The 21111-nt window shown below is 38.5% G+C and overlaps 1 protein-coding gene across 2 annotated transcripts in view; it reads left to right on the forward strand.

Annotated features, from left to right (window-relative positions):
- TMEM245 (transmembrane protein 245) overlaps positions 1 to 21111 on the forward strand; it is a 95788-nt gene that overhangs the window by 42259 nt on the left and 32418 nt on the right. For both annotated transcript variants that reach the window (XM_075744693.1, XM_075744694.1), the window contains 4 exons: positions 352 to 450; positions 4187 to 4318; positions 12039 to 12161; positions 20617 to 20762. In XM_075744693.1, coding sequence (XP_075600808.1) covers positions 352 to 450; positions 4187 to 4318; positions 12039 to 12161; positions 20617 to 20762 — 500 coding nt within the window. The remainder of the gene's footprint in view (positions 1 to 351; positions 451 to 4186; positions 4319 to 12038; positions 12162 to 20616; positions 20763 to 21111) is intronic.

Here is a 21111-nt window from a genome sequence, read left to right on the forward strand (position 1 = left end):
CCAAGATTCTTATTTGTACGTTTTGATATCTAGCACACATCTCAAATTATTTGAAATATTTACTGTAAAGATGATCAAGGATTTTGGATTCAGCATTTTAGAGATGATGTTTTTTCAGTGCAGAAAGAAGTCCTCGGCTTAGTGCAGCAGAATGTTTTTTACAGACAAAATCTTCATGTTACGAACCATGTTGTCTGAAGCATGTATTCCATGCTGATACTCAGCTTTTCTAATCAATGGGATTTGAGCCATGCCTTTACTGACAATCTTAAGTGATTCATCTAGTTGGAGTTTGTCGTAGACGTCAGTTTCATTCTGTCCTGTATAATAAAAGATTTCTCTATGTTTTAGCTGCATAAGATTTTAGGAGAAAAAGTTAATAACACCGCTGTGATTGAAAAACAAGTGCTAGAGCTCTGGGACAGGCTTTATCACTCTTGGTTTGTGAAGGTAGGTAACTTACTTAAATGGTGTTTATATAAACTATAAGCTATCACTTAGTGCCTTGAGGTAATTATGCTAAGTGTGCATTTCTGAGAAAGAGATTAGCGAAAAGTTGGAATGCTGAGTAAAGGTCATAATAATAAAAAGTTGGTAAGAATTTCAAGTGTGTAAGATCATTCTACAGTCACAGTTTGCGTACAGCCAGAACTGTGTCCTTCACTTAAGTAGTTATGTGTGTTTTTATCTATGCCATTTAATTTACGCTTTGCTCACTTTTTCTATTTAGTATGTCATATTTTAGAGCTTTCTGTTGAATTTTTGTGATCTTGAGGGATTAGGAAAAGGAAACTGGTATTCTGCATGATTTGTGTAACTTTTATTAATTTGAAATTTTGGGAAAGAAATTATCCTTTCACTAAGTTTCTTACAATGCATTTTTGCCAACTGTACGAGCCTTCCTATAATGGGTTCTGCATACTGAATCTTGAAAAGGTCATAAGAGTTACATCATTTCCATGCTGCCAATGCTGTTTGCCTTTTAAAGGAATAAGCAAGCAATTAATTAGCCATGGAGCAATGGAAATATCAAAATCCAGAAGTCGTACCCCTGAAATATTAAATATATTTAAATAATTGCAACTATAATATATTAACACTTTTATTTATACAGTTGTTTTTAAAGTACTCTAAAGTTCGAAGAAGATCTCTGTATTAAAAGAATTAAGAGTTTCGGTGTAGCAGTCAAAATAGTAGGGGAAAGAATCAGTTTCTTTTTCTGACAACATAATGTTGTAGAAGAACATGTAGAGAGATAACATGACACTGTTGAGGAATATGGGACCACTGAGGAGAAATTAAAACTGAGTCTATGATAGATTTTGCTGTCCTTAAGCACTCAGGAGTATTCAGTGTTAAATGCTTGACGAGGAAAAGCACTTACTTACTTTTGATGCAGTTACACTGATAAACCTGTTGCTTTTACTAATGTAACCTGTGTGTCAGATGGTCCGTAGCAGTGCACCGTTCAGTCAGGCTCTGTGTCACTACATGTGCTGTAGGAGGTGTTTTGTTGCTGCAGTATGCAGCACAGGTTGCATCTGTGTTCGTTGTGTTACATGAGTTCTTTCTTGCAGCTGTTATTTGAGGGAATACTGTGAGGCAGCTTTCTTGTAGATACTGTTCTGGTAGGGTAAAAAAACAGCTTTCCTAGTAATTAAAATGGCAGAAAGAGCTGCTGAAACGCACTGATGCTCACTGCCTACAAAGTCTGGCTACTGTTTGCATGCTAGAGACCCTATGTTACCATTGGCATGCTGGGCTGCAACCGCTTATTTGTGGGCTGCAGGTAGCTCCTCCAGAATCTATTTCTAATCTTCCCCCTTCTGTCACACTCCATATCCATGTAAATGTCTCATCTGAGTGCTTTCCACCTGGCTGTTTCCTTCTGTAATATAGGAATAGCCTTGCGTTGTCCTTCAATGTCTCTGAAAACTGGTAAACTAGATGATAGTGCAGTGTGGAGGACATCTGTACTATCTCTCACTCTCTCAGTACAGCTTTCAAGCTCTCCACTATTTCAGTTGTATGAGCATAATAATTGCACTTCATTTTGCAGCCCGCATAGTGTTGCCGTAGTCTCTAGGTGACTGAAGAACCCAGGCTCTGGTGACACTTTTCCATGAAAGCTGTAGAATTGAGGAAGAGTTGCTGAAAAAATGTGGATTCAACCATTAACTGCTGCTTTCTGAGATCAGTAGATAGCAAATGGTGTATATTTTAAAAGGTTCTAGAGAAGTTGTAATAGATCAGTTACCACTGTGTCTGTGTTCCCAATGAAGTAAACCAGTAACAGAATAATAAACCACTGGAAAGATGATGGCATAGCTCTCCAATCAAGATGTCTTTTTCAAGAACAAGAATCTCCTCTTCCTAGTCCACTCAGGTGTGAGGTTTTGTTCTTAAGATTTAGTGAATTTGTTGAAGTTGAACCAGTTGACAATTTCTTTGAATCCCTTATTTATCAACACCTGAGGCCTTAGGTGCTACAACAGTATAGTTGCTGAATAAAAATTAACTAGAAATGTGTATTAATAACATATTACAAAACTTGCAAATGATACCTAATTCTGCTAGTTAATGGTAAGAGCTGTGTTTGAAAATAGAACTAGATTAACAGAAAATAGGTTCTTCATACAGTTTATGAATTCAGAAGGCCTATTGGAGGGAGATTTTTGACTACTCATATGTTTCTGCTCTAAATATACTACCAGCTCAGAAAAAAGATCTCTGTGTTTCTGTGGATTGTTAAAGAATGTTGCTAATTTTGCGTAAAGTGTAATGATGCATCTAGGGAGAATTGGTAATAAGCAGAAAATGTAATGGTCTTAGATAAATCAGTGCAGAGACTTCACTTGGAATACTACTTCACATGTATGCTTAAAAGGGTACTGTCATTTCAAAGGTCGGCTGGTATGGTTAAAAGTTTTTGGAAAATTTTAACAGTAGTAATGGGACACTTACATAAACACCAGGCTTGAGAACCTGAGAAGTCTGTTGCTGTTAAAGATTAGGATGAGATCTGTTGCAGTCAAGAGGATCGCTTAGACTTGCTTACAGTAGAATTTTGGCATCCTCTGAAACACTGGTCACAGTCCCAGACTGACTCAAATAGTCTCATGCTAGATGGTAATCAGGTGTGATTCAGTTGGACAATAGGTGTCCTGGCTATTGGCTAGGACAGAGTTAATTTTCATAAGAAGCTGGGAGGGGACACAGCCAAGAACAGCTGACCCAAACTAGCCAAAGGGGTATTCCATTCCATGTGATGTCATGTTCAGTATATAAAGGAGTGAGCTGGCCGGGGAGGAGGGATCGTGGCTTGGGGCTGGGCATCAGGTTCCGGGTGGTGAGCAAATTGCATTGTGTATCACCTGCTTTATATATTCTTTTATGAGTATTGTTGTTTTCCTCTCCGTTTGTTGTCCCAGTAAACTGTCTTTATCACAACCCACGAGTTTTACCTTTTTCTTCTGATTCTTCTCCCCATCCCACCGGGGGGCGGGGAGGAGAGAGCAAGTGGCTGCATGGTGCTCAGCTGCTGCTGGTGCTAAACTATGACAATAGGCAACTTCGTAATTAGGGTGAAGCCACTTAAGGAATTAACTGTTGTGGTTATGGCCGTTTCCTGTTGTCCTGCTGTGTTGCACTTAGAAAGCTGTGCAGTCAGAAGAAGTCTTCCATGCGTCCAGTTTAACTTTTAGCTTTTGCATAACTGAACATTGCCGGTGGACGAGTAGACACTAATCGTGAGAAAACCTACTTGTTTTGGCTTCTGCTTGTATTTTCCTTTGGGGGTTGTACTGGGAAAAGTTGTATGTTGCAAATGGTAAATTATATATGCAGTAACTGAAATCATTACATCTTTCTTCTGTGCTTTCATAAAGAGCAAGATAGATACCATTGCATAAGTCAAGCAGGAAAGCTAATGTTTAACTGAGGTGAGTGAGTACAATATACAGAACTGTAAATATATGGAATAATTAACTAAGTTGTTTTTCAGATTTTAATTTTTCCAGTGTAGAGAGTACTTCCAGGTATTTTTAAGGATGCCAATTAAAGCAACTCTTAAGTACTTAGATGCACGTTGGATCTGTTCCTCATTAAGAAAACATTAGTCTGTGCCTTTCTCATATCTGTAAGTTATTCAAATTGTTTTCTTTATGTCTTTGTCTCTCTTTTTAAGAATGTAACACATTCTGGAAGACACAAAGGACACAAATGGCACATAAACCGTCAAAACAGCTGGCTTGGTGATATTTTGGACTGGCAAGATGTTGCATCATTTGTTCATGATAACATTGAAACATTTCTTTCGGTACGTGGTTTTTGCCCTTATTACCAAATTGGTTTCATTTTTAACTGATAACAATTCTTCCTTGGACTACCACTGAGGTTATGGATTCAAGTACGTGGAAAATTATGGAAACAGTGTTAGTGTTACTTATAATTACCTAAGCAATTTTTGTAAGCCTACTTAGGATATATCCATACTGCAAACAGAACTGGTTGTGATGAAGAAGCCCTCCTGAGTTCAGCATCTTCATTAATACTACCTACCCAGACTTCTTCCTGAGACAGATTTTTACTATAGGATTACCTGTGTCACCTGCAAGCTGGTTTTAAATGCTTTATGTTATGTAGTCTTTTAAAAAAGAGACCAGTTTGTTTAGGATATAGTTGAGGAAACTATTGACCAAGAGGTCGTGAAAATATTTTTTTTTGTAATCTTACTTTTTTTTCCTCAAATTATTATTCATTGGGTTGAAAGCAGCTTATTTCTTTCTTCTTTTATGAAAGTTCTGTGGAGAATGAAATTAATATTTTACACTGTGTGAATTCCTGAATTAATGCACTGGACCTTTCACCTCATGCCGAGAAGAAGAAAAGTCGTTGAAAGCAATCCAAACTGAAGCAACTACATTTCTCTTAAAAATGATGTTACGTCTGAAATGCTTAATATACAGAGTCAATCCCTGTTATAGTTCATCTTTGACTTGAGCTACTGTCATAAACTAGAATTATCTTCAGGTTATTATTTATCCATTTTGGAAGAATGTTTTTTATGCCTAATGCACAACATAACATTTCTGTGGATACAGTTAAATCTAGTATTTGCCTTGAGGCAGTTCTTGGTTTAGACAGATGACCACATGGGCTTCTTTTGTCCTTCCTCAACTGCTGCTTAAATGGTTGCAGTTTCTATCATAGAAGAAAATGTGAGTCAACAAAAAGTTGAGAAAAACTTCTTATTGCAGTGAACCTTTTTTTCAGTTAATAGTGAAATTTGCTTGATACTTTCTCAGAGTTGACCATGCATGCTTGAGGCAGAGTTACAAAAATGCACAACACATCATCATTTAAAATCAATATGGAGTTTCCTTCTAGGCAAGAGGGAGAGAAGGAGGAGAAACTACACGATAGGTGCCAGCTGTGTCGTTTACAGCATTGCTGCACAGTGCACAGAAATCACGATACATGTGCTTCAGTAATCCAAATGGGCTAGAATAATGCAGGAAATAGTTTAAAGAGAATAAATATTTAAGACTGCAATACATTAATAATAAAATTTTCATCTAGCTAGCATGCTTTCCTTTACTTGTAAAATCTGGTTCAGAAGTTCGGGGAAAAAAGTGCCAGCAGTTGACTTGCTTTCCTGTTTATTTGCATGAGCTCATTACTCAGCAGCTGTGGGGAAGCACCTGTCCCTTTTCTCCACGCACTCATGTCCTTAATGCCAGACTGTAAACCAGTCGGCATAGTATATAGCTCTAAATCCTGATTTCACATCCTTACTGGGCAGCATTTTCTTTGCTGGCTTGCTCATCCATAATGCATTGCATAAATATTACTCACACTGATATTTCCAATTTAAAATTGATGAAAATCTGATTTTTGTGCTTGTTTAGGTCATTAAAACTAGGAGATGATGAAAATAAGAATAGTTTTGACTTAAGTCTGGTGTTTGTAAGCAAGTTGCTTACCTACCCTAGGATACAATAGAAGCTTACTGTATCTGGGATTTATGTTTTTATCAGAACATGAAAATCTTTCTCTTGGTATTTTAAAGAGAAACGATGAGTTACGAGAATGGCATACTGAATTGGGAGGGATCAATATTTTAAATTATGTGGGAGGGATCAATATTTTAAATTATGTAGGTGCTTTTGAGGGGGGTTGTTTTGGAGGGTTTCTTTTTTCATTTGGGTGGGTGTTTTGTTTGGGGTTTTTAATTTTGTTTGCATTTTTGTATTTTGTTGGACTTTGGGTGGGATTTTCTTCTTGTTACTGAGTGTGTTGTGTATGGTGGGGATTGTGGGAGGGGGTGGGAGGAGATTAAAGAGGTTATCTATAACTCAAACTGTAGGATGTTTCTGCATTTGGACACTTGAAATCAGTGCTAACCTGCAATTCTTAAGAATATAGCAAGACATGGTACAGTCCCAAAATTGTTTTGACAGTTTTTTTAAAAACACAAACCATTTAAAAATAATGAGATAACTGTAAAGAAGTGTGTGTGGATACGCAGCCGTAGTGAGATTTCCTCCACCTTTGGAAAAGAATGAACTAAGATTACACTATTTGCACATTAAAAATACTTATGCATAGATTGAGGCTAGAGTTTACCATAGAATAACTGGCTTGCTAGCCCCTTGGCTTTCTGAAATACTTCAGAATAGTACAGATGACTCTCTATTCTCTGAAAATACAGTTATTTGACAGTGTCACAATCACAAGCAGATAAGCTCTTTTCCATTGATGGAAATCATAGGAAATGTTCATCCTCTGTAGTAAAAGAAGGAACATTTGCTGTAAGAAAAATGCTGAAAGAAGACAGATGCAAGTGTTTAACGTCAGACTTTACCTGTAGTAGAAGAAACTTTCATATTAGAGTTGAAAGTATATAATTAAATCCCTAGTTTAGCTGTGCTGGGGAATTACTGGCATTTGCTTAATTTGTAACAATATGCATCGATTCAGTACTTTGAGTATCAGATAAAGCACAGAAGACTTCTGTACCCCCCTCAAAATGTGCTGTTCATTATAGCAGTTATACTTAGCTCTAGTTTGATGTAGACAGACCTTAATTATTTTAAAGTAATTCACTATATAAACATGTAAATTGCCTGAAGATTTAATACGCAGATAAGCTTTTCCAAATCTTTGGTTTGCATTTTTCTAAAAGCTTTGGTGTTAGCAACACTGCTGCCTTTCAGCTTTGGATTTTTCCAGTATTCTTTAGAAGCAGTAGTGTTATAAACAAGTTTATCTGGTGATATGTTTCTGAAGTGGGGTTTATTTCATCCTATTCTTAGTTTGGGGAGAGAACTAGAGTGGATCCTCACTTAGGCTTCAAATTTTGCACCCCATGCTCTCTTCTAAGGTAGTTTTTCAGGTGAATGAAATATGCAATACATAGCTGGACTATTAAGTTTTAATTTCTGAAAAATAAAAAAGCCTCGTTCATTCCCCACTCACCTGCTTTTCCATTCATACCTTTTTTCTCCATTTCTTGAAGGTGTGAAACCTTGAAAAATTAAAGGACTGCTGGCTAAATCTGTGAATGATCACTCAGAACTCCCTTGATAGTATATGAGACACTGCTAATGTCTCCTTAAATCGATCTTTTTGCTTCTTTGCACACGAGTATTTATCATTCCACCAGCAGCTGCTATGTCATTCAGAAATTTCCCAGACAGGAAGACAGAAGACCTTCCATTAAGACATACACAGCAAGCTTCAGCTCAGCTAGGTTTCTCTATCCCTGCCTTTAGCATGACTGATCTGTGTGTTCCAAAGAAGTCAGTTTCTCAAATATTTCACTGAGTTACCATATATCCTAATGTTTTCTCTGGCCCTGAGAATTTCTTCAAGTAATCTCCCAAGTTTATAGCTAATACAGTCCATTCTTCAGTAATAATTCAACTACAGTGCTTTTTTTTTTTTTCTAGTAAGGTAAATGTTCAGAAGTGTGGCATTCTCTTCTTCATAATGGGTGTTGGTTTTTTTGAGTGTAAGTGAAATTCAACCTGATGCATACTTTTAGAGAAGGAGTTGGTTTCTTTACAGTCAGAAAGTCAAAGACATGATGCTGGAGGATAGTCCTTTTTCTGTTGCTGTTTTGTCTGTTTCATGTAAAGGTTAAGCAAAAATGTTTTTTGAAAAATAAGCTGTTGAGCCCTGAAAGGTTAGCCCAGAACTTTATGGGTAAACTTTTATTTGGAAATCAGCTTTTAATTGGAGCAGGAAGCCCTTGATGTTGTGCATACTATATTATTCTTCACAAAGTCCGTTGCTGGTCTTTTACCTGAAAGGATTATTGACTTGTTCTGTTGCTGTCATTTTTGAGTTGTCAGGATGATACATCTTTCTGAACAGAAAAAAAAAAATCAAAAGTATACAGAAGGACAATTTTTTTTTCCTAATATCTCTTTGTGTCCAATTTTATTCCCTTGATAAATCTGTTAATGATCTCTACAATCAAATTAGGTACATGAATTTACCTGGCTTCCAGAAGTTTGTTGAATTGAAGTTCTCGGCAAAGAACTTGTTTTGGTCAAGTGCCTTTTAAAACCTTGCTTTCAGATATTGGCCAGTTTAAGTGGCCAGTAGGACACCTTGTATGGCTAAGAACATTAAGTGCAATTTTGATTTCTTGCCTGTTACAGATTGGAAAGGCACAGCAACTGATGCTGATGGTGACATACCACAATGTACTGTATAAGGGAGTTTTGTTTCCTGTACAGCTTCCTAGCTCTTTTGAACACTGATCTCTTAAGGCTACTTACAAAGCATTGTCTTGGGGAAAGAGGTGTGGTTTTCAGTTATTTAATAACAGTAATAGTAAAAGTATCATTATCGCATAAATATTCACACTTAGTTGTGTTTTGGAGAACTGGTCGGCTGGCAAGGTGTTGGAAATTGTTTATGCATAGTAACTGAGCTCATTAACTCAGCTGCAGTATGCTCTGGGAATCAAACAGCATTATGAACTCTTAGGTGCAGGTACATGTATTTTGATTTTGTGACTCTTAGTGAAGTATCTGAGCACTTTCTGATACTGTATTCAGTAATGATTAATGTGTTCTATGTCTGTCTTCTCATCCTAGCGATGAGAAGCATGCGTCTTGAAATTTTAATGGTACATATGCATAAAGAGAAATTTACTCTAAAGCTGGAGGTGAGTCCTAGAAGATGCGCTTGCTTTCATAAGACATAGTGAAGCTGAATGAAAAGCACTACCCATGCTTACTCTGAAGCAAATGCTAGTGATAACTAGTTCAACGGTTCAAATCAATGACTCTACCTAACATGGGTGATGTTCTAGGAAAATCATTCCCGATATTGATTAAACCACCTGATAACTGCATTCAGACTAACTGCAGCTGTATACTCCTGGTTATCAGCTCCTTAGGCTAAAGCTTCTAGGGAAAGCATTAAACAAATACAGCCTATACTGGAGGAATGTGCTATTTTGAAGGAAACGTTCCCAGCCCCCACCAGATGTACACTCTCTTGTAGCAGATGGAACAAGCCCCTCTCCTTGTGAACCACTCACCAGTATCAGCTCAGCTGATGTGTGGCAAGTGATGGTGTGCAAGGGAGGGAATTAATGATTGCTGTGATTAATATTTAGAAGACTGAGAAATCAGTCCAACTACTAGACCAACTTTCATTAACAACGCACTTCATGCTGATGGTTTGTTTTACAGTCTACTAATTGTTATTGTTATGTATTTAAAGAGATCAGTCCTTAGCAGTCATATCCTACATGAGGTGTGAGAATAGAATACCATCGTGGTGACACTGTAGTTGGCAGCAATAGCTGCTATCCTTGACGGTCTGAGTCACAGAAGTGTAAGTGAGCAGGCTCAATAGCTCTTAAGTACGGAAAGCTGGAACTGAAATGCACATCTTCTTCCCTCAAATTAAGGAGCTTGTCCTTTTATAAGGTGTTTTTGTTTCTGGACAACTCCCACTCTTGACCTCTGTCCTGGACTATATGCTGTGTGATACTTGGAGAGGCATTACTTTTCCAGGTCATGGCAGGTGCCATATCCTGTTGCTTGTCTGTTTGGTTGAGGGTTTTTTTCTCCTTCCTTAGTTGCTACCACATTTTCTTAAAGCAAAAGCAATCTTTTCCTAGCTCTTAAGTTTGTGCCTGTTCAATGCCTTCTTCCTCAAGAAACTGCTTGTGTTTCAGGGGCCTTTGTTTTCAACCTGTGCCCCTATTTTCAAGTCCTTAGCTGCTGTTCTGTGGTTAAAGTCCACATCATAACAGGAGACCTGTGACACCAAGCTCCTGTTCACGTGCCAAGTTCTAGTAACAGGCTTAAACATCTGGGACTGGAGCCTTGCACAGTTAGCATTCAACTTACGGCCTGTTATTAGCAGTGACAGTACTATTTTTACTGAATACCAACTGAAAGGCCTCTGCTTTAGCTACAAACTGTTCCCTCAAAAATCACTGTCCTCTGTGTTTACAGTCCTCATAGTATAATGTACATTTAATAAAGTCACCTGGTGGCTGTATGAATTCATACCACTGCTGCACTCCCAGAATTAATCCTTAATCTGTAGAAGAAGGAAGGGGACAAATACCAGAGGGAGAATGTTTTTCAGCAGAACATCCTCTTTACTTCTAACCTCACTTGAATTCTCAAGAGAGACTAATAAAATCTGTTCAAAAGATGAGCCTTAAAATTCATAATTCCCATTAAATAGTGAGAAGCATGAATTAAGTAGATCTTCCTGGTTTTACTGTGTGTTGTAATTCCCCGTCACTTCCCCCAGCACTTAGTTCCTCCCAAGCTTATGCTTTATAAATTATCTTCTGTATGTTTCACTCAGTTTCAAAGGACAAGTGATCACACAGCTCACACTCTATTGTCTGCTCTACAAATGCCAGCTATTGGGTTTTTTGGTTTGGGGCTTTGGATTTTTTTTGTTTTATACAGTCTAATTGATTAAGATATTCATTAAACCAAAATTAACTGTTGCTAGTTTTGAAGTGTTTGCTTACTGCTTTGAACCTGGAGAAGGGCTTTTGTGTCAGACCTTTTACAGTTTTTCTAGTTACATTAATTAGTCTCAAAGAGGCATGGCTTTTTGTTTGTAACCTTACTTCTTTTATATCTTTGAATCACTTTGGCTAATACATTCTTACTGTATTTCTTCTGAATGAAATACTTGTTATGAAACTACTGTGCGTTGCGTTTAGGATGCCTCCGTGTGCCATGCCATGCCTTTATGTCCTTAATGTCTCATGAAGTTGCTGCCCTATTCAGATTGACGTGTCTGCATCCATACATAAACTAATTTGGCTGTAGTGGGTATTACATATTTAAAGGCATGTTTCAAAACTACTCTTTACTATCTGTAACTCATAAGCAATCAGTTCCCCAAGCCAGTACAAAATTTAATAGATTGTCTAGCATAATTTGATCTATTTTCTGTAATTGCTTGACTAACTGATGCATCACTACTCAGAATCACAATTTGTGTGGTTGTCTACATGCGTTATAAAAATTATGCATCTCATTACCATAAAACGTTTTTAAAACAAATTTTATTGAAGTAGTAATTCTATTACTTGATTTGAAGTTGTCTTCAGATTTATTTCTACCTTGTGATGTTACTCAGTGTTCTTTTCATTTTAGCATTTCTGCTTTTGAAAAGATGACTTTTCTCTTCCAAGACAAGATCCTCTTTCAACTGATGGTGATGTTAATCACAATAAACAAGTGTCACCGCATCTCGATTTTTTACAATTTTGCATAATGAAATAATTTTGAGCATTGGGAGAAAAATTCTAAAACGTAGTAACCATTTACCTAGAAACTTGTCTTTTGGTAAAGTAGATGTTTTCACTTGATATGACCTGCTGTAATTTAGGAGCAAGGGAAGGTGATTATTTTTTTTAAAAAAAAATCTTCTTTATATGGCTTGATGGAGATGAATCACTCTGTAAGCAATTCTCTGTCCTAGCTAATACTATCTGGTGCCCGACTTTGTCTTCACTCCCCCTCCTTTTCCAGATCTTGGAGTCTCTGTGGATAGTGATGAGTCGCAATGTGAGCCTCTTGTTTACTACAGTTACAACGCTGGTGACAATCCTCTTCCATAGTGGGACAGCTCTTCTCAATTTTGTGCTTTCAGTGGTAAGTAGTATGTCATCGATTTACATGGTCCATTTTACTGCAGGAACCCAATTGTACGTGTCATAACAATGAAAAATCAAACCTAAAGCATTGAAAACATCTTCTAACCTTATCTAATACCAAAATTCTTGAATATTTTTCAACTTTCAAATCTGTTGTTTGGGGGGCATTCTTGGCAAAGGGCAAGATTTGTGTAACTTCCACATTACCGAGTTGGCAGTCTTCCTATCATTCTGTTCATGGAAAACTCTTGTTTCTTGCCTTGAAGATGCTGAGCTGTAACTTGTGATACCCTATATAACTACTGAAATTTTATAGCATGTCCTCAAACAAGGCAATGCTCTCAGAAGAAGCAAAAAATTGTTACAGGGAAATGTCAGCGAAAGTATTTATTTCTCAAGGATTACCTTATATTCCCTTTTTTAATGAAATGCCTTCAGGAAATCTGTGTGAGGGGGTTGTTGCGTTGTTTTTATTTAACTTCTGTGAGCTCTAAAATGCAGAATGCTTCCTACACAAAGTTAATTCTTATTAATGTTATTGCCCACACTGAGTAGTAGTATTCGAAACCTTTTTATTAAAGGTGTTTTCTTTAAAGGATGTATTACTTTTTAGTGTATTGTGTGAGCTAGATGCTTCTAGTTTCTTTTGTTTCTAAATGCCACAGCTATGTGAAGTAATTTATAATGGTAGAGGTAACTTCTTTCTTGTGACTGACTTTGACAGGTGTTAATTAAAATTACAATAAAAATAAAAATCTGGCTGGCCTGGGACTTCTTCCTGTTTTAACTAAACAAATACTGATCTTGGAAGCTGGACTGAAATTCATGTCCTGGTTTTTAGTTCAGGCTTCAAAAACATTTGTTAGAAAACAAAGTGTTTTGCCAGTTTAACTTCATTGTCTTCATTGATGCTTGCTCAGGAGGGAGATCTTTGTAGACAAAACTGCAAAATTGAAATAATGTTTAACAACATTTCAAGGCAGCTGTGTGGATTCTTTTCAATGCTTAAGAAAGAACAGATCACAATAAGACTTAATGGAATGGCTGTCTTGAACTGAAGAAAATCACTGCCACTTAATTTTGTTGTTCTCCAGTTATCTTTCAGTTTGTAAAGAAAAGATTGCATGGGAATATTTCATTTCTTTTCTTCCTTAGTCCACAACTTCAGCCATGATGACACATTGAAAACAGTGGCTGACAAGCTGGTATACTTAAAAATGACGGGTTTGGATAAAAATTGCAGATGATTGCAGTGCTTTCATTGCTCAGACAGAAAATTTAGCTCTAGATGCCTAATGGCTTATACCAAGTTCATTACATGCTGTTGCTGTGATGTATGATCCTGCATTTCTGTCTGTCAGCAGGGTCCTGCCACTTGCTGGGTCACTGTGCAGTCAGCTGGATTAGCAGAGCTAGTTGGGATATTGCTGTGTTGGAATTCTTTTAGAGATTAGATGCTCTAAAGGCGACGCTGTTTCCTCCACTTGTGTTGTACGTTGAACACGTTACTTAAAATGGCCATAAAAGCTTTCCCCACTAAAACACATCAGTCCCGCACTCTTGGTTTCTTGGATTTCACCATGAGCTTCCATTTTGCGCTCCTAGTGATCTTACATATATAGGAAAGATTTAATACATGTATAGGTTCTTTCTGTAGATTCTTGATAATGGTGGCCTTTGAAATGCAAACAGCAGAACTGAAATACTTCCACTTTTAAGAAATAAGGCAAAAAATCACTGAACAACATTTTCCTGTTAACTGTACTTCGGATATGCCAGGGTAAAGGGATGTGCTTGTCTCCATTTCTGTGCACATAAGATGTCACTATAAGTGTTGGTGTTCTTGTAACTGTATGAACTACCTCTTTTGAAGGCATTTAAAATCTGCACGCCTACCTGAAGAGTAGTTATTAATGCTGTTAAACCGTGCGGGAAAGTGCTTTAACTTAGTCTTGTTTACACTGTCCATTTCATGGGCTGTTGTATCTGTTCAGAGGCATGGTTTCTCATCTTTATGAAAGTCTTTCGCAAAGGCTCTTGCTACAAAAACTAAACAGATTTTCTTAAAACACAAAAAGGTAACTTAATGGAACTTGTTTTAATATTGTTTAGAGTGAGTTTGTTAACAGCTAATGACTGAAAGAGAAAGGACTTAAATGTAGGACATTGAGTAAATAGCCTGCACTAAATAAAAATTAATACAGTCCATTATTTGGGGCAATAAGTAAATGAAAATGCTAATTGTTGTGAGTTTAGATGAACCTTAAAGTATTTTTTAGGATAACCTAACTTGAACTGTCATGGAGTCCATGTAGAAATAGTATAACTGCTTATTAATTTTTTCTTGTGCTTTTTTCCCCTCTTTCCCTGCTGCAACAACTTAATGCAATAAGCAAAGAAAATCCAGATGTGATCCTAGGATAAACCACTGCAGCTTTCTTAACTTTTGTGATGTACATTGTTACTGAATCCCATTTGGTATTATGTCATTGTTAGGTTTGCCTGCTAGTCACGTTCCTTCCTTCAGAGCTAAAGAAAAACACCCTCCAAGTGAGGAGGAGAAGACCAGAAGTGACCTTTACAGTTCTTGTTCTTCTGGGGTCTCAAGGCATACTTACATCTTTTGCTCTAGAGAGACTTTTTTTCAATAATTTGCTTTCCAGGGGTGGGTATCTCTAACAGTTTAGTTCTTCCTTAAGCTGAGATTTCAGCATGAGCCTTTTTCTGCTCTCTTTTGGAAAGTCTTGAATTAAGAAGTTCACGCTTTCCTGGGAAAACTCACTGTTCTCCAGCAAGGAGGAAGAGCTTCTGCATAGAGTTCAATTTGAATGTGAAGGCAAATAGTTTCAGAGTTTTTGATTTTTCTAGTTTAGTTGCTGCATCTTTGACTGCTACCTGGCCCAATATCCTTTCCCTATCTCCCTTTTTTTTTTTAAAATGCGGTTTTGGAATGGAATTTTTACATTTCGAACAGGCTGAACCCTAAAACTAGGTAGGCAGCATTTGAACACATCTTGTGAGTTGCTGTGGTCCAGCCAGCAGTGTCTGCTGAAAAAACTGACTCTCTTGAAAATGCCATGTCTGTGTTTTGATGAAAGATACATTTAATGGGCTGCTGAGGGAAGTTTGGTTTCTGGGGGTTTTCTCCTAAATGTGAAACAGAAGGAATTCTTTTGAATTTTGTCTAGGTAGAACTGTGTTTAAAAGAAAGCACTACTCCAGCTTTAACTGTACTCTTTACTTTTTCATTTTGCAGGATTCTTAGTTGCTACAGAAGAGTGTTTAGTACTTTTAAGTGGCACAAACTAATTTAAAATTTCCAACAAGATAATTCCTGAAGTGTTTGGCTTTTCAACTAATTACATTTTGGTCCAATTTTAGTCATCTTCAAAAAAAATGAAAATAGTGAAATTTATTTTGATAAATCATTGAAAAAAATGTGTTTTAAAACAGAAATAATGGACACTTTGTTCAGAACCTCCATTTTGAAAATACATCTTCCATCAAAACATTCAGTAGGAAGTGATCTGTGTAGTGTATCCATCCATGATCTAGTAAAACTATATTCAGATCCTCAACAGACATTTGAAAACTGATCATTAGTTTCAAGAGTGCCACTTCTGTTTCACTTCTGAATACAAGTTCCTATCTGCACACACATGCACATGGATGTGTATATATATGTATGCATATATATGTATATGAATACATATACACTCACTCATGCACGTGCACACGTACACACACTGCTCGTACTCTGTTAGAAAATTTAGGAGAGAAAAGCTCCATTTGGCTGATGGATAGCTATAGTCCTGTGGGGAACATGCAAATTTTTGATGCTGTAAAAGAAAAAAAAAAAGAAAAGAAAAAAGCCAAGAATAAAGCTTTTGGGCAGAAAATTGAGTATGAAAGGCAGATAGAAAAATATTTCACAAGTGTATGGAACAAGCAACAAGCAATTAAGTCACGTGTTTCTTCATATATGTGGAAATGCTGAATTACCATTTTAGTATAGACTGTTTACCCATAGCTTTCTCCTTGAATTCAGTCAATCCCCCCTCAAATTAGAGTATTTAATGTTTTGGTCTACAGAACAAATTTACACCAAGAAATAGTAATCCATCAATTGCTTAACAATGGAAAGATCTTATTATTTTATTTTTGGTGAATTCCTTCTCGTAGTCATCAGCAGGATCTTGAGTTGTTGCTTAGGAAACAATTAAGGTAATGTCTTAAATCTCAGGTATCCTTTAATAGAGGTCTGAAAACTGTCAGACTCCAGCTGGTATAGGGCAGGACATATCTTTTTGCTGCTGAATGTACTGTTGAGGCTATTCTACTTGTTTGAAGTCAGCAAGCCACTTTGTAATAAAGTATTATATTTTGTGATGACTACTTGTTTTTGCATTTCTGTACCTATTGAGCTAAAGAAAATGTTAATTTCCCCAATAAGAATCTAAATTAATACTGTAAAATTCAGGTGATTTTGTATGGTGCTGTGGTGTCGTGGTTTAGTCCAGGTTGAAAACTAAGCACCACACAGCCACTCGCTCACTCCCCTCCCACAGGATGGGGGAGAGAATCAGAAGGGTAAAGGTGAGAAAATTCCTGGGTTGAGATAAAGACAATTTAATAGGTAAATCAAAAGCCGCGTGCACAAGCAAAGCAAGGAATTAATTCACCACTTCCCATGGGCAGGCAGGTGGTCAGCCATCTCCAGGAGAGCAGGGCTCTATCACGCATAATGGTTACTTAGGAAGACAAACGCCATCACTCTGAACGCTGGCACCCCTGCCCCCCCACCCTGTTTTTCCTCTTCCCCCAGTCCCTTATAAGCTGAACATGATGTCATATGGTATGGAATATCCCTTTGGTCAGTTGACATCAGCTGTCCCAGCTGTGTCCCCTTTCAATTCCTTGTGCACCCCCAGCCTACTCACTGGTGGGGTGGTGTGAGAAGCAGAAAGGGCCTTGGCTCTTTGTAAGCACTGCTCAGCGGTAACGAAAACCACCTCTATATAACAAAAACATCTCTATATTATCAACACTGTTTCCAACACAAATCCAAAACATAGCCCTGTACGAGCTACTATGAGGAAAATTATCTCAGCTGAAACCGGGACATGCGTTTACATGCATCTTACCTTGAAAGAAATTGAGTTAGGTTTGTCTCTTTTCCTAGCTTGTACTTCAGTTTAACACCATTTTATTCCATTGCTGTTTATCCCCAGCTGTCACTTTGGCTTCTACAGTTCAGATGCGTGGGTATGTGTATGTTGGTGCACTGTTACTCCCCAAGAAACCAAGCTGCTTCTGTAAACATTGGGGAAGAACAGCTTTTCCAGTCAGTACAGGTGCTGTGCATGTTGCCACTTGAACTAATCCCTGGCTCTTATTCATAGCTTGCCTCAAGTCAGCCCTGTATGTTTTCTCATACCACAGGGAATCAAGCTTTGCCTGTTTGCTGCAGTTAATTTCCTCATTCCCTGGTTGCCGTATTCTTTTCAAAAGGCAACATCTTCAGAAGTTAACTGACGCTGTCCTAATAAAACAAGATCCAACGGAGCTGTTTTTTCACTTTGCTTTTTGTGAGCGTCAGGATGAGCCGATATTGTTCTTAGTGCAATATGCTGCTTTCTGTGTTGAAAACTGCACTGCAAGGAGGATCTGTAGCTGGATACCAGTGTAAGGAAGACAAAACACCACCTGGATGCTGCTTCAGTATAGGGAGTTTTGTAGCAAAATGGGAAATATTACGGTAGCTTAGGAGAAATGGCAAGCCCTATCAAAGAGAAAATAACCAACCATGCTTGCAGCATTACAGAGGATGCTAAAATCTGATCCAAGTTTTAAGATTTCTTCATTTGAAATTGTGGTGGGTTGACCCTGGCTGAGGGCCAGCTGCCCACCAGAGCTACTCTATCACCCCCCTCCTCCTCTAGACAGGGGAGAAAAAGTATAACGAAAAGCTTGTGGGTCGAGATAAGGACAGGGAGAGATCATTCTGTAATTATCGTCAAGAGCAAAACAGACCGAACTTAGGGAATTCATCTAATTTATTACTAAGCAAAACAGAGTAGAGGAATGAGAAATAAAACCAGATCTTAAAACACCTCCCCCCACCCCTCCCATCTTCCTGGGGTCAACTTCACTCCCGGCTTCAACCTCTGCCCCCCCTCAGCAGCACAGGGGGATGGGGAATGGGGATTACGGTCAGTTCATCACGCGGTGTTTCTGCCGCTTCTTCATCCTCAGGGGGAGGACTCCTCCTATCGTTCCCCTGCTCCAGCGTGGGGTCCCTCTCATGGGAGACAGTCCTTCATGACCTTCTCCAATGTGAGTCCTTCCCACGGGCTACAGTCTTTCTCGAACTGCTCCAGCGTGGGTCTCTCCCACGGGGTGCAGACCTTCAGGAGCAAACTGCTCCAGCGTGGGTCCCCCACGGGGTCACAAGTCCTGCCAGCAAGCCTGCTCTGGCATGGGCTCCTCTCTCCACAGATCCACAGGTCCTGCCAGGAGCTTGCTCCAGTGTGGGCTTCCCACGGGGCCACAGCTTCCTTCAGGTACCTCCTGCTCCAGTGTGGGGTCCTCCACGGGCTGCAGGTGGAATCTCTACACCCCCTCATCCTCCCTCCATGGGCTGCAGGGGGACAGCCTGCTTCACCACGGGCTACAGGGGAATCTCTGTTCTGGTGCCTGGAGCACCTCCTGCCCCTCCTTCTGCACTGAACTTGGTGTCTGCAGTTTCTTACATCTTCTCACTCCTCTGGCTGCAAAAGCTCTAACTGCTTTTCTTAAATATGTTATCACAGAGGCGCTGATGGGCTCGGCCTTGGCCAGCGGCGGGTCCGTCTTGGAGCCGGCTGGCATTGGCTCTGTCAGACACAGGGGAAGCTTCTAGCAGCTTCTCACAGAAGCCAACCCTGTACCCCCCCGCTACCAAAACCTTGCCACGCAAAACCAACACAGAAATTGTAACAAAACATAGCTGATATTACTACTGGCACTGGATTATTTCCTGTTGAACCAAGGCCTAATTCAGTTGTGGCGGGGGGAGGGGGGTGGTGGGTTTGGTTTGGTTTTTTTGTGATCTCAGATTGAATATTAACAGTATGCTGTTTAAATGTGCTAATGTAATGACTTGTTTTAGTAGGCAGATTAGTTTATCACCCAAGGCAGAAGTTACACACCTGGGAAGATGGAATAGAGCCTACACCTATATACATTTTGGAAAGGGGTCACAGTAGGTAAACAGCTGAGTGTGACTTCCCAGTGGGAGGATGGGGGGAAGTAGTAGTAACGTTTCACTGAGTAGAAAGGAATTAGGAACAGAGACAAATGATGGTATTCTTGAGACTGGTAATGGAATACTGCATGTTGTGCTGTCTGTATTTTTTTTTTCTGAGTGTGTTCAGAGAGAATGCAGGAAATGGGCATGAGGTATCTGCAGACTGGATAAAATGCTTGCAAGTAAGAGACTTATGGAGGTCAGGCTGTTTGGCTTATCAAAAGATTAAGATGTGGTTTATTCTAGCATATGAGTATGTTGGAAGTAAGGAAAGGGAAAGAAGTCTTTTTAATCTTGTGAAGAAAGGAAAAAGATCTAAGGCTTGCAGATGAAGCAAATATAAGCCATAGTTTACCACTGGAGCATACAGAATGGATTTTCCTTGTTTAAGGTATTCTGTTTCAAGCTGGACACATTTCTGTGATGTATGCTTAGCCCAAGAAGTTGCTGAGCCCACTGACAGGAAAATAAGGAAGACATAATGGACTGCAACGTACAGGAAGCTAATACAATCTGATTTTATTTTTTTGGTCTTTAAACTGAAATAGTGGAACTGCCATCACTTCTAAGACTCATCTTCATCACTGCTAAGACTCATCTTCAAACTCACAGAAGGAATATTAGTGAGGATTGTCAGACTAAGAAATATTTTAAATTTTCTGTTCATGAGTTTTTGTTTAATTCATATCTGATATCCAACTGCATAATGACTCTTGAGACAACTCAGATTTATTTGATGAGTTTGGGTTTTGTTTTGGTGTTGGTTTTTTGGGTTTGTGGTGGGGTTTTGGGGTTTTCTTTTTAAGAATAGATGTTACTATTCAGCAAGTCTTTGATCTGCTAAGCATGCTGGGGAAAAAGAAAAAGCAACTAGAATGTTGATCTAGTTGACAAACAATACTCTAGTTGTTTGATCTAGATGTAACTTTGGGAAGAGGCTGAACAGGGCTATAAGTTTTATAATGTTTAGCTATAACTGTTAAGTCCTTCATGGAGCGGGCGAGAAAATTATTCTTCTAGCTCTGTGTGTTTCTCTAAATCCAAGCTTGTGGAATAGTATTTTGCACCTTTCCAATGAAGTTCAATATCTGAAGCATAGCTGCATACTGTAGTTCTGGAAAGTATTTATTGTCTTTTAGTTTAAAATTCCCAATATGTTTTGCAGGTGATTTTTCTGACCACGCTGTTCTACCTGTTGAGTTCCAGTGATGAGTACTACAAGCCAGTAAAATGGGTGATAAGCCTGACACCTTTGTCTCAGCCAGGTCCCTCCTCAAATATAGTTGGCCAGTCTGTGGAGGAAGCAATAAGGTATGTTGTTGATTTCTTGCCCTTTTTGGAAAATTCCTTTTTAAATTTGATGTTCAACTACAAATACTTAGCAATTGCAACAGCTCATGTTTCAAAGACGAGTTGCAAATCTCAAAGATTTTCAAGAACCTAGCATTGATGATTTTTTTTTCCCCTTGATTGTTACAAAAAGCAATATGATTGGACTTGCCTAAAAAGAATTTCAGAGGTCTGTGCTGTAGTGAGTACTAGTATTTTATAAAACTGATACACCCATGACATCCCTAACCCATCAGGAAGCAGTATGTTTGTAGCTATGTTGGCATTAATGGCTAGTACAGCTCAGTAGGAGCAGATTGATACAGCAAAA

The sequence above is a fragment of the Balearica regulorum genome, chromosome 2 (assembly GCF_011004875.1).
Source record: "Balearica regulorum gibbericeps isolate bBalReg1 chromosome 2, bBalReg1.pri, whole genome shotgun sequence".
In the NCBI taxonomy this organism is placed as follows: domain Eukaryota; kingdom Metazoa; phylum Chordata; class Aves; order Gruiformes; family Gruidae; genus Balearica; species Balearica regulorum.